The sequence below is a fragment of the Chelonoidis abingdonii genome, chromosome 11, assembly GCF_003597395.2.
Source record: "Chelonoidis abingdonii isolate Lonesome George chromosome 11, CheloAbing_2.0, whole genome shotgun sequence".
Lineage (NCBI taxonomy): Eukaryota > Metazoa > Chordata > Testudines > Testudinidae > Chelonoidis > Chelonoidis abingdonii.
Genome location: NC_133779.1, coordinates 23,117,434 through 23,130,831, shown reverse-complemented (window position 1 = coordinate 23,130,831; position 13,398 = coordinate 23,117,434). Strand labels below are relative to the sequence as shown.

Here is a 13,398-nt window from a genome sequence, read left to right as displayed (position 1 = left end):
CCGCTGCACCCTGCACCCCCAGATCTATCCGCTGCCGCCTGTGCCCCCCAGCTCTATCCGCTGCATCCTCCAGCTCTATTCGCTGCACCCTGCGCACCCTGCACCCCCCAGATCTATCCGCTGCCCCGTTCCCCCTGAATCCTCCAGCTCTATTCGCTGCACCCTGCGCACCCTGCACCCCCCAGATCTATCTGCTGCCCCGTGCCCCCTGCATGCCCTGCACCCCCCAGATCTATCCCCAGCACCCTCTGCATCCTCCAGCTCTATCTGCTGCACCCCACACCCCCTGCGCACCCTGCACCCCCCAGATCTATCCGCTGCCCTGTTCCCCCTGAATCCTCCAGCTCTATCCACTGCACCTCCCACGCACCCTGCACCCCCTGCACTCCCCAGATCTATCCGCTGCCACCTGTGCCCCCTGCGTGCCCTGTGCCCCCCTAGATCTATCCTCTGCATCCTCCAGCTCTATCTGCTGCACCCCACACCCCCTGCGCACCCCGCACCCCCCAGATCTATCCGCTGCCCTGTTCCCCCTGAATCCTCCCGCTCTATCCACTGCACCCCCCACGCACCCTGCGCACCCTGCACCCCCCAGATCTATCCGCTGCCGCCTGTGCCCCCCAGATCTATCCTCTGCATCCTCCAGCTCTATCCGCTGCACCCTGCGCACCCTGCACCCCCCAGATCTATCCGCTGCCGCCTGTGCCCCCTGCGTGCCCTGCACCCCCCAGATCTATCCTCTGCCGTTCCCCCTGCATCCTCCAGCTCTATCCACTGCCGCCTGTGCCCCCTGCGTGCCCTGTGCCCCCCTAGATCTATCCTCTGCATCCTCCAGCTCTAACCGCTGCGCCCCACATCCCCTGTGCGCCCTGCACCCCCCAGCCCCTGCACCCCCCAGCTCTATCTGCTGCAGCCTGTGCCCCCTGCCTGCCCTGTGCCCCCTAGATCTATCCTCTGCATCCTCCAGCTCTATTCGCTGCACCCCACACCCCCTGCGCACCCTGCGCCCCCCAGCTCTATCCATTGCACCAAGCACCCCCTGCACCCTCAGCTCTATCTGCTGCACCCAACACCCCCAGCTCTATTCACTGCTGCCTGTGCCCCCGTGCTCCCCAGATCTATCCCCAGCACTCTCCAGCTCTACTTGCTGCACCCCACACCCACTATGCACCCTGCATCCTCCAGCTCTATCCGCTGCACCCCACACCCACTATGCACCCTGCATCCTCCAGCTCTATCCGCTGCACCCCACACCCCCTGCACACCCCAGTTCTATCTGCTGCTGCCTGTGCCCCCTGTGTGCCCTGCACCCCTCAGATCTATCCTCTGTATCCCCCAGCTCTATCCCCTGCACCCAGCCCCTCCCCCTGAGCACAGAACCCCTTCCTGCAGGACAGGGACAAGTGGCGAGTGCCCCCCAGCCCTGTGCCCCCCCCTCACACCCTCCACCCCACCAGCTCTAACTCCTGCACCCAGCACCCCCTACCTAACCTCTCCCTCTGGGCATAGAACCCCTTCCTGTGGGACAGGGACAAATGGAAGTGTGCCCAGCTCTAACCACCAGCCCCCACTCCCCTCCCAGTGCCAGGGAGAGAACCCAGGAGTCCTGGCTCCCAGCCCCCCCTGCTCTAACCCACCAGCCCCTACTCCCCTCCCAGAGCCGGGGAGAGAACCCAGGAGTCCTGGCTCCCAGCTCCCCCTGCTCTAACCACCAGCCTCTAGAGCTGGGGTGAGAACCCAGGAGTCCGGTGTCTCCCCCTGCAGGAAGCAGAGCCACATGAGCCGGCAGATGTCTCCGGAGCAGCGGCTGCGGAACGAGCGTCACCTCTTCCACGGGACGTCGGCGGGTGCGGTGCCGGCCATCTGCAAACACAACCTGGACCCCCGGCTGTCGGGGAAACACGCCGCCCTCTACGGGCAGGGCAGCTACTTCGCCCGCCGGGCCAGCTACTCCCACCGCTACGCACCCCCCGCCGAGGCCGGCCTGCGCCACGTCTTCCTCTGCAAGGTGCTGGTGGGGCGCTCGGCCCTGGGGCAGCCGGCCCTGCGCCGGCCCCCGCCCCTGGACCCCGGCGATCCAACCAGCGACCTGTACGACTCGTGCGTGGACAGCCTGAGCGACCCCCAGATTTACGTGGTCTTCGACAACAACCAATGCTACCCCTACTTCCTCCTCCAGTACCGCGAGCTGGAGGAGGTGGTGAAGGTGGACTGAGTGGGGGGACGGGGGAAGAACCCAGGAGTCCTGTTGCTGCTGGCGGAGTGAGAGGGCCAGGACGTCCCGTGGAAGGGGCGTGATCGGTCTGGGTTGGGTCCAGCAGGAAGTGATGTCATTCTACAGCAGGCTGTGATGTCACTGGACCGGACCCAGCCCTTCAGAGGTCCCGCAGGAAGTGATGTCATGCTACAGGGCTCTAGCAGGAAGTGATGTCATTCTACAGCAGGCTGTGATGTCACTGGACCGGGCCCAGCCCTTCAGAGGTCCCGCAGGAAGTGATGTCATGCTACAGGGCTCCAGCAGGAAGTGATGTCCGCCAATGGGCTTGGCTGCCTGCAGGCCTTGATGTCACATATGAAGGCTGCACCTGGCCATGATGTCATTACGGAGCCAACCAACGGGGTGCAGGACCAGTGGGAGGCCCCGCCCACACTTACCAACCAGATTCTGATTGGGTGCAAACTGAGTCAACAAAGCGTGGCCGGCAGGGACCCCCTCCCACTTTGCCAAATGAGCTCCCGATTGGCGGAGAGGGCTGCTACGCTGGGCTCGAACCCGGCACCTGCCTCAAGGTGGGGTGGGGCTGGGCCTGGCTCCGGTGCCCCCCACCAATAAACCAGGTGCAGAGCTCAGGCAGTGACATCCGTGTGCTCTGTGGGGCGGGGCCCGAACAAACCTTGCCTCAGTTTCCCCACCTGGCTCTTTCTTTCCAGCCGGGGCGGCGGGTGTTTCTCCCCTCTTCCCGCTCCATTAGCAGCTCATGCTTCCTGGCAGGGGCCCATTCCCCAAGCCAGCTGGGCCCCCTCAGTCCAGCACCCGGGGGCTGCTTCCTTTCACCGACCCCCGGCTCCACCGGGCCCATGGCCCCAGCCAGCGCTTCGCTGCCCCCAGGCTTCGACTGCACCGCTCCCGTCTCCCCTCCCCCCACCAACCGCCAGGTCTGGTGCTGGCCTCGTCCCAGCACGTGGGGTAGCTCCAAGCTGGGTGCTATGGGGGAGAGGGGTGAGACTAGAGCACCGCATGGGTCCCTGGCAGCTGGGGAGAGAACCCAGGAGTCCTGGCTCCCAGGTCCCCTCCTTTCACCCAGGCGGTCCTGCCTTTCTGCTCCAGTTTGGAGCCGTTTACACCTGGGGTTTCCTCTCCAGTAAGGGCCTCACACCTGTACCCCCATCCCCTCACCGCTGGGTGTTTGTGCCAGTGGGGGGCTCGGGCCTGCCCCATTTCCCCAGCGCCCAGGCGGGTGCTCACCCCTGCTGCACACGGGGCAAAGCCCCTCGACCCGGCACACACATGGCTCGGTCACGCCAACCCCTGGATGCTGCTCGCGGCCTGGGACCCAGCCCCCTCTGTGCCGCCGTGGTCCCAGCCTCCCCCTGCGCCCAGTATGCCATGATGGGGCCTGCGGCTGCTCCGGGATCGATTCGGAGGCAAAGCCAGCGCCAGCCGGGCGGGTTTGCCCGATTCAGCCCTGCTGGATGTCGGAACAGGCCTCCGCAGGAAATGGTTATTGGATGCGTCTGCCTGGAGCTACTGCAGGACCGGCTATGTGGGGCAGGGGCGAGAGACGCGGGGGGGCGACTGGACAGAGTGAAGAGGGGTGCGGAGACAGGGGGACAGATACATGGGTGCAGGGGGACGGCCACATGGGGTTAGCCAGGTGGGCGTGTGGGGACGGACAGACAAGCAGGGATGGACTGGTGGGCGCACGGGGACGGACAGGCGGGTGAGGACAGGCGGAAACAGGCAGACGGGATGGACAGGTGCATGGGGACAGGCGGATGTGCAGGGATGGAGGGGTGGGTGCAGGGGGGCAGATGGGGACGGGAACAGGGAGGCGTGAGGGAATGAACAGGTGTGGGGACAGGGGAACAGGCAGGCGTGAGAGGATGAACAGGTGTGCGGGGACAGGGTGTTGCGTGAAGAGGGACAGGTGTGGTGGGGACTAGGGAGGTCTTTGGGGAGTGGCTTCCCGCTGTGGGGGCACGGAGCCCCACCCCGCTGCGGGGGTAGGGAGACCCCCGTCCCCCCGCAAACACAGCCGGAGGCAGGCTCACGTAGCCAAGGAAACGGTGCCTTTATTCCGCGCAGTTTAAACAAGAAGTGATGCGAACTGGCGACTCCGGAGTGACTCCCGGCGCGCTGCCTCCCGCCCAGCCCCCCCCCCGAGCCAGATCACAGCGAGGTAGAACTGCCCCCCTGCCCCGCTTTGGGATGGGGGGCCACCTTCCCAAGCTGGGGGGGGCTGCCCCCCCAGTGGGGGGCTGGCGGGGGGGCTCCCATAAAAGTATTGCTGTATATAATATATATATATATATCATATTTATAGAGTAGCGGTGGGGTGGGGGTCCCAGGGCAGGACCCACCGTTCACCCGCCCAGGCTACGTACCCACCCCCCAGGAGTGGGGGGGGAGCGGTCCCATCTGGATAGAGCGGGGTGGGCAGGTATCGTGCCCCCCCCGGGAAAGAGAGATCGGGAGCAAAAAAAAACTGCCCCCTGCCCGCGGGAGGAAAGGGGTTCCCCTCAATTCATCGATACAGATCACCTCGCCGGCCCGGGTGCTTTCCTTCTTCTCCGAGGGGATGGTTCGGCGTCCCGCTCACACCTCAACAGCGCTGAACCGCAGCTACCGGGCGGGCCGGAGTTGGTGCGGCTGCGGCAAGGAGGGGCGTAACTGGGTGAAAAGAGAAAAACCACCAGCCCCATCCCCTCCCAGAGCCAGGGAGAGAACCCAGGAGTCCTGTTCTCCCAGCACCCCCTGCTCCTAACCCCCAGCCCCCACTCCCTTCCGAGCTGGGGAGAGAACCGAGTCCTGGCTCCCAGCCCCCCTGCTCTAACCCCGCAGCCCCCACTCCCCTCCAGAGCGGGAAGAGAACCCAGGAGTCCTGGCTCCAAGCCCTGTCTACCCCCAGCCCCATCCCCCCAGAGCCAGGAGAGAGACCCAAGGAGTCGCTGGCATCCCAGCCCCCTGCTCTAACCCACCAGCCCCCACTCCCCTCCCAGAGCCAGGGAGAGAACCCAGGAGTCCTGGCTCCCAGCCCCCCCTGCTCTAACGCACCAGCCCCCACTCCCCTCCCAGAGCCGGGGAGAGAACCCAGGAGTCCGGGCTCCCAGCCCCCACCACCGTACCCTGGACCTGGGAGCTGACCTGTGATGAAGGACCCAGCGGGCATCTGGCTGTAGTTGGCGCCCCCCGTGGGCAGGGCTCCAGCACTGAAGGAGCCCCCGAAGCTCTGGGGGGTGGTGTACGGGCCCGGTGGGAAGGCCTGGAAGAGAAGGTGGGGGGCAGTGAGCTCCCCAGGCGCACAGGGGGTGGATCAGGGCATTATGGGGCCTGCGGGGCTGGGTCCAAGGCCCCCCAGTTGTTACAAGGGCCATGGGGCCGTGGCCAAGCCCCCCCCAGGCATTATGGTGCCCATGGGAGCAGGGCCAAGCACCCTCCAGTGGTTATGGGGCCCAGCCCCCCAGTGGTTACAAGGCCCGCGGGGCCATGACCAAGCCCCCTCAGGCATTTTGGTGCCCACGGGAGCAGAGCCAAGCACCCTCCAGTGGTTATGGGGCCCAGCCCCCCAGTGGTTACAAGGCCCACGGGGCCATGACCAAGCCCCCTCAGGCATTATGGTGCCCATGGGAGCAGGGCCAAGCACCCTCCAGTGGTTATGGGGCCCAGCCCCCCAGTGATTACAAGGACCGTGGGGCCGTGGCCAAGCCCCCTCAGGCGTTACCGGGGCCGTCTGCGTCTCGGTGCCCTTGTTGGCCAGGCGGCTAAGGATGCTGCGCTCCGACATCTGGAGGCGGGCGGCGATGGGTGGGATGCGGGACAGCGTGGCCGGCAGGCGCGTCACGTCGGCCTTCATGTCGCTCAGCAGCTCCTCCAGCTGGTTGAGCACTGGGGCGCGGAGAGACAGAGAGAGGGGGAGAGGCGTCAGGCGGGGCACGGGGGCCGGGCCGGCTGCCCCGCGGTGGCCCCACCCCGCCAGGGCCGAGCCGGCCGGGACGCCTGAGGCAGAGCAGGGCCCTGCCCCGTCTCCCCCAACCTCCATGTCAGGTCGGCTCGAGTGGAGGGGCCATTACACCAGAGATACTCGGGGGATACTCAGGAGGAAGATTACTCCAGAGATACTCAGGGGATGAATACTCTGAAGATACTCAGGGGATACTCAGGGGGGGATGAAAACTCCAGAGATACTTGGGGGGATGAATACTCCGAAGACACTCAAGTGATACCCGGGGGGGGGGGGGGGGGGGAGTTCACCAGAGATACTTGGGGGATGAATACACCAGAGACACTCAAGTGATACTCAGGGGGATGAATATGCTGGAGATACTCAAGTGATACTCAAGAGGAGAAATACACCAGAGATATTCAGCAGGGGGGCCGATGTACTAGAGATACTCAGAGGATGAATACACCGGAGATACTCACATGATACTCGGGACAGGAATACACCAGAGATACCCGTCAGGTGTGGGGGGGAGGGGTGTGATGGTGGAGTAATGCACCGGAGATACGCAGGAGGTGAAGTACACCAGAGACACTCACATGATACTCGGGGTTAGGGAGGGAGGTGAAATACACCAGAGATACTCACATCATTCTTGGGGGAGAAATACACCAGAGATACTCACATGATACTCAGGGAGAAACACACAAGTGATACCCAAGAGATACTCAAAGGATACTCGAGAGATACACCAGCAATACTCAGCAGATACTCGGGGCACACACCAGCAATACTCAGGGCATACACCGATACTCAGTAGATACTCAGGGCATACACCAGCGATTCTCAGCGCACACTTCAGCGATACTCAGCAGATACTTGGAGGACAGTCATCAGATACACTAGAGATACTCCAGCCATACCCATCTGGTACTTGGGGCATACACCGGAGCTACTTAGCTGATACTCGAGTGACACCCCAGAAATACTTAGCCAATGCTTGGGGGGCTACTCAGCAGAAGTTTGGGGGCTACTCAGCAGATACACAGAGAGATACTCAGAAGATACACCAGAGATACTCAGAGGATACACCAGAGATACACAGAGCAGGATTAAGGAGACAACCGAACACAGCGGCATTTCTGATCACAACCCCACTTTAATGATTCAGAGAGCACGGTACAGAGGATGCTTTGGACGTTACAGACACCGTCCTCTCCGCGCCCGCCTGCCCGCCCTCCTCTTACCCTTGTGAAGGACGGCGTTGGCAGGCTTGTTGCCAGCCAGGGACTCCTTGGACAAGTGCTGGTGGCTCTCGGCCAGACACTCGACCTCGGCAAAGCGGGTGTTGAGCGCCATGGCCGGGTGGCTGGGGTCCTGGGTCATGTTCAGGTAGGCGGCTCGGCGCAGCTGCTCCTCGATCACCAGCGCCTGCTCCAGGAGCTGTGGGGAAGGGGGCAGGACACCTGCTGAGCCACCTGCAACCCGCAGGGGCACAGGGCTCACGGACGGTCACCAGCCCCCACCCTCCTCTCCTCCCAGAGCCGGGGAGAGAACCCAGGAGTCCCGGCTCCCAACCCCCCCTGCTCTGACCCACCAGCCCCCACTCCCCTCCCAGAGCCGGGGAGAGAACCCAGGAGTCCTGGCTCCCAGCCCCCACTGCCCTTCCAGAGCCGGGGAGAGAACCCAGGAGTCCTGGCCCCCAGCCCCACCCCCTGCTCTCATCCCGTACACACACACACAGTGCAAGGCAGGGAACGGCTCTCCGATCCCATCGATAGCACATCCTATGACTCTATTTCCTATGCCCCCCACTAAGCCCCAGCTCCGCTCCCTGCCCCACAGCACCCCCTAGCGCCGCCCTGGAGCCAGCCCTGCCTGCTGGGGGAGAGCACCCCGTGCTGAGCCCCCCACCCCCTGCCCCACAGCGCCACCCCGGGGCAATGGCCCTTTAGCTGGTCCGCCCAGTCCCAAGGGACCCCTCCCCGGACAGAGGCCGTTACTTCTGCATGGGGCTCAGCTCCACGCGCACGATCAGCTCTGTCTTGGCCGGCATGTTCTTGAAGACATCGGCCTTGAGGCGCCGCAGCATGTGGGGGCCCAGCAGGTCGTGCAGCTTCTTGATCTGGTCTTCCTTGGAGATGTCGGCGAACTCCTCCAGGAAGCCCTCCAGGTTACTGTGGGGGCAGGCGGACGGGGCCGGGTTAGCCTGGGCCCCCCACCCCAGCAGCGTTGGCAGCCTCCCTCGCCGGGCCCAGGCCAATCCCCCGGCACGCAGTACAGCCCCCTTAGCGGGAGGAGAGCACCCCCTGCCCTGCCCCCTGCTGAGCCCGCCAGCCCGTGCCCCCCAGCCCCACTCCCCTGCTTCACTAGGTGGATTGGACCCAAGGGGCCTGGGGTCTCGCATCCTCAACAGCGCAAGGCACCTTTGGTGTGCCGCAGTGCGTGGCAGGTCCCATACTCCTAGGGGTCGTGGGGCGTGACTTTCCCACGCACTCCCCCAAAACTAAGTCAACCAGTGGGGGTGTGAATCGGGGGGGGGGGGGATAAGAGAAGAGCATGGGGGTTGGGCATGGTGGGGCGGGAATATGAGGGCGCAGGGTGGGCTTGGGGGTGTGGGCGCGCATGGGGGGTGCGCGCCAGATCCCCAGACCCGCACCTGGCCCGTCCAGGCCGAGCGCCCACCCCGCCTCCTCTCCCCCCGCCGCAGCTGGAGATCTTCCACCTGGTGATGTACGCGCACTACCAGCGCAAGAACGACATGACGAGCCCCCCGCGGGACTAGGCTCCGGAGGAACTGACGGCAAGAGCGAGAAGCGCAAGAGCAAGGGACCCCGCTCTACGCCAGAAGGATGGAGCCCTTCTACCGCTACGCATAAGCCCGAGTGGATGGCCATTCACGACCGCGTCATCAACGCACAGGTGGGTGCCCCGCCGGCCCTTCGCGCTGTCCTGGGTGCCCCCGCCTGCCCCCCGCGCTGCCATGAGTGTCCCTCTGCCCAGCTGCGCTGACCCTGGGTGTCCTTGTCTGCCCCCACGCTGCCGCCGGGTGTCCCCGCCGCCCTCAGAGCCACTGCCTCCTGGCGATGCCCGCCTGCCCCCCTCGGACTCCGCCCCGGGTGTCCCCGTCTTGCCGACGCGCTGCAGGTGTGCCTCCACACTGCCCCAGGGCACTTGGGCACCCGGATTGCCAATACACCACGCCCCGCGTGTCCTCAACCGGCCCCCTAGCCCTTCCTACGGCGAATGCCCAGGTGTCCCTGTCTAAACATCGGCTGCCCCATCTGCCCCAACCGCGCCCTGGGTCCCGCCTGACCCCACCACTGCCCTGGGTGTTCCTCGCTCAACACGCGCCACCCCTGGTGTCCCCGCAGTGTGCCCTCCAATGCTGCCCAGCCTTGTGCCCGTTCTGTCCACGACCGTCTGCACCCCGCTGCTGCCCAGGGCCCTGGGGCGCAAAATGGGGGGCAAACAACTGGGCAAGCATGGCGGACAGATGGGGCCTTCTGGGTGTGCCCCGTTTGCGCCCCTGCGCTGCCTCGGGGACCCCTGGCGCCCTACAGAGAGCTGGGGCCCCTCATGTTCTGTCCAAAAGTCCCTGGCACCGACTGGGCCGAATCGGGCCGGGCGGGAACCCAGAGCCACGCAGCCCTTCCAGCCGCCGCCCCCGTCTGCCTCCGCGGCTTCCCGCCACGGCTCACCATGGCAGCAAGAGGGATCTACCACTACCTAAACTGCCCTATCGACCAGTCACACGTGGGAGAGACGAGATGCCATCAACAAGCAGCACTGGAGACACAGGACGGCGAAAGGGGGCCCGGAGCTTAGTCCGGAAACCGCCGCAGGCCCCGGGTTGTGGGACGCTGAAACTGCCGGCGGAGCGAAGGCTGCCGGAGAGGCAGAAACCGCGGAACGGTTGTCTCGAGTCTGTTTGCAGAGGGGCCCGGGGGCGATTGGCTCATGTGGGCGCGCTTGCCCGCCTGGCGCCCTCCTGCCCCACGGCTCACCCGGCCGATTCCCCTGCTGCGGTCGGGGGCTTGCGGGGCCTCTCCATGGCATCGCGTTCCCGGACCAGGTCGGTTTCCCAACGCCTGTCTCACCCGCCTCAGGGGCTGATCATTGGCTGAGGTATCCTTCCGGCCAGCCCGCAGGTACAAGAAGAAAGAAGAAGGAGATGCCGCCGAGGGCCCCCCGAACTCCCCACCTAACGACGTGAAGTGTTGTGTCCTGGTGTGTGTCTGTCCCACGACCACGCCCCCCCCATGTGGTGTGTGTGGTGTTGGGGGTGTGTGTAGGTTTTGTGGTGGGTCGGAAATGTGTGGTGAGATTTGTGGGTGGTGGACGGCTGGATCACTCGACTCTGTGTGTGTGTATGTGTGTGGTGGGAAGGGGTTTTCACTGGACTGTGTGTAGTGTGTTGTGTGGGTTTGTGGTGGGACGGTGGTACTGACTGTGGTTGTGTGTATTGTGTTTTGTGTGTAGGTTAGGTGGGACGGTGGGTTCACTGACTCTGTGTGTGTGTTAGGTTTGTGGTTGGGATGGTCGGTCACGTGTTGTGGAGGTTGTGGGTGGACGGTGGGTCACTCTGTGTGTGGTAGGTTTGGGTGGGACGGTGGGGTCACTGTGGGTATGTTAGGTTTTTTGTGGGTGGATGGTGGGTCACTGATCTCGTGTGGTGTGTTGAGGTTGGTGGTGAGACGGTGGGTCACTGTGTGTGTGTAGAGTTTGTGGTGGGACGGTGGGTCACTGAGTGTGTGTAGGTTTGTGGGTGGATGGTTGCCCTGGGGTTGGGGGTGCTTAGAAGCGCTGTAAGTGTGTATCAGTGGGCGGGTGAGCCTAGCCCCGCCCTGTGGGATCCCTTGGCCCCCCATCACCAGCCCCCCTTCTCGCCCTGCAGCCCACGGTGAGTATGAGACGCAGCGCGGTTATCGTCACCGCCACGGCGGGACCTGCACATGTCCAGCTGGAGGGTCAACTGGTGGCTTCTCCGGGGCCCAGGGAACCGACACCATGCGCTGGCGACGAGAAGGGCTCGGCAAGACCAATGCCAGACGCCATCGCTTCTCTACTCCCTCTACAAGAGGCTAACGGCGCCGTGGGCAACAACGAGGCAGCCGGGGTAGGCTCAGTCCACCCTGTCCCCGCCTGCCCTCCAGAGGTGGCTGCATCACGCGCCGGCCGAGGGGTCCCTGTGTACCAGCCGCCCCGCCCCAGAGGTGGCGCATCTCAGCACCAGGCTAAGTCCCTGGGGTAACCGGCCCCGCCCAGAGGTGGCTGAATCTCCCGCCGGCGAGGGTCCCTGGTAACAGCCACCCCCGCCACCAGAAGGTGGGCGCATCTCAGCACCTGGCAAAGGCGGTCCCGGGTAACGCCGCCCCGCCCCAGAGGTGGCTGCATCTCAGTGTCCGCTGGTAACCACACCGCTCTTTTCTCTCCCCCTAAAACCGTCTCTGGTCCTCTGCGCCAAGGGCACACAAAGGCCCCTCCTGTCAGCGCCCCACTCTCTACCAATCATCAACTGGGAGCGGGAGTTCCGATGTGGGCGCCCAAATTAGTACGCTGGTGAACGTACCTGGGCGCAAGGTACATGTCGCTCTCATCCGCTGAGAACGAGTTCCCTCTCGAGGACAACGCCATGAAGGGCGGGATAAGGTTCAAGATGAAGAGACACCTCCCCCGAGCCGCCGTGTGACTGGATCTGTTCTCTCATTGCGCAGGGGGAGAGCGCGCTGGGTCTTCTCCCGGCTTTCTGGGAGGGGATGGGGCTGGTGGTTAAGCGGCGGGGCATGTGAGCCAGGACGCTGGTTCTCTCCCCGGCTCTGGGAGGGGAGTGGGGCTGGTGGGTTAGAGATGGGGGGACTGTGGAGCCAGGACTCCTGGTTCTCTCCCCGCCTGGGAGGGAGTGGGGCTGGTGGTTAAGCAGGTGGGGCGTGGGAGCCAGGACGCTGGGTTCTCTCCCCAGCTCTGGAGGGGATGGGGGCTGGTGGGTTAAAGAGCGGGGCGGGAGCCAGGACTCCTGGGTCTTGTCGTCTCACCTCCTGCGCGGTGTTCACTGCGGTGAAAGCGCGGCTCAGGTGCTCGGGCTTTGCAGGGCTGAGCTGGGCAGGGAGTGCAGGGGATGGGGATTGCTGAGGGGCGGTGCGCTTGGCCTGTGGCTCGGGGTCTCCCACGCTGTTAGCACCAGACGCCTGCAGGGCTGACCGGTGGGGTCCGCGGCCTGCTGCTGCAGCTCACCCCGCCCGGCTTCCCTGCAGAGGGAAGCTCAGGTGAAGTTTCCACCGTGCTCTCCGAGTCATACCGAGCTGGTCACTCATCGACAGGCGGCTGGCTCTCATCCGCATGGGCCTGCACTCGGTGTGGGACGAGCCCGATCAATGGTAAAAACTAATTGGTACCAAGGTAACAGGCATGGGGCGGGGAGTGGGGGCGTCGGGGGGTTAGAGCCAGGGGGCTTAGGAGCCAGGACTCCTGGTTCTCTCCCCTGGCTCTGGGAGGGAGTGGGGGCCTGGTGGTAGAGCAGGGGGGCTGGAGCCAGGACTCCTGGTTCTCTCCCTGATCTCTGGGAGGGAGTGGGGGCTGGTGGTTAGAGCAAGGTGGGCTGGGAGCAGGACTTCCTGGTTCTCTCCCTGGCTCTGGGAGGGAGTGGGTCTGTGGGTTAGAGCAAGGGGGGCTGGGACAGGACTCCTGTGTCTCTCCCTGGCTCTGGGAAGGGATGGGCGTTGGGGTTAGAGCAGGGGGGGCTGGGAGCCAGACTCCTGGTTTGTCTCCGCTCTGGAAGGAGAGTGGGTTTGGTGGGTTAGAGCAGTGGGGGCTGGGAGCCAGACCTGGTTCTATCCCCGGCCCTGGAGGGGAGTGGGGAGCTAGGATGGCTTCCAGCTCTGTCTCTGCTGGGTTGCCGAGCTCTGTCAGCTCTCGCGAGGACCGGGCTGCCCCCTCAGCTTGTCTCGGGGGCTGCAAACCTGACAGCCCCCCCCCCGCCCACATCTCCGCAGTTTTTAGGGTGCTGAGACGGTTACAAGATCGACACAACTGACTCGTGAGCGACCGCCGTGCAGACAAGAACTGGAGAGAACTTTTCACCTGATCACTTCGCTCACGTGCGGAGCGCTTAAGTTATTCGTCAGCCTCCGCCCTGGGAGCACCGCCCCCTGCCAACCCCCGAGGGGAAGGGGACGCCGCTCGCTGGGAATTTCATTCCACCCCCCTTTCTGGCAAATGTCCCCAGCTCAAGGAGACA

The 13,398-nt window shown here is 64.6% G+C and overlaps 2 protein-coding genes across 2 annotated transcripts in view; one reads left to right on the top strand and one right to left on the bottom strand.

Annotated features, from left to right (window-relative positions):
* The window catches only part of PER1 (period circadian regulator 1), a 370,577-nt gene extending 367,727 nt beyond the window's left edge, over positions 1 to 2,850 (top strand). The window contains exon 23 of the mRNA XM_075071349.1: positions 2,031 to 2,850. Within this exon, the coding sequence (XP_074927450.1) occupies positions 2,031 to 2,215 (185 nt within the window). The 3' untranslated portion in view covers positions 2,216 to 2,850. The remainder of the gene's footprint in view (positions 1 to 2,030) is intronic.
* A 1,973-nt stretch (positions 2,851 to 4,823) lies between these two features.
* Positions 4,824 to 13,398, bottom strand: part of CHD3 (chromodomain helicase DNA binding protein 3) — a 60,459-nt gene continuing 51,884 nt past the window's right edge. Inside the window, 7 exon segments of the mRNA XM_075071348.1 lie at positions 4,824 to 4,870; positions 5,159 to 5,483; positions 5,943 to 6,106; positions 7,409 to 7,662; positions 8,165 to 8,338; positions 11,734 to 11,864; positions 12,197 to 12,259. Coding sequence (XP_074927449.1) covers positions 4,824 to 4,870; positions 5,159 to 5,483; positions 5,943 to 6,106; positions 7,409 to 7,662; positions 8,165 to 8,338; positions 11,734 to 11,864; positions 12,197 to 12,259 — 1,158 coding nt within the window.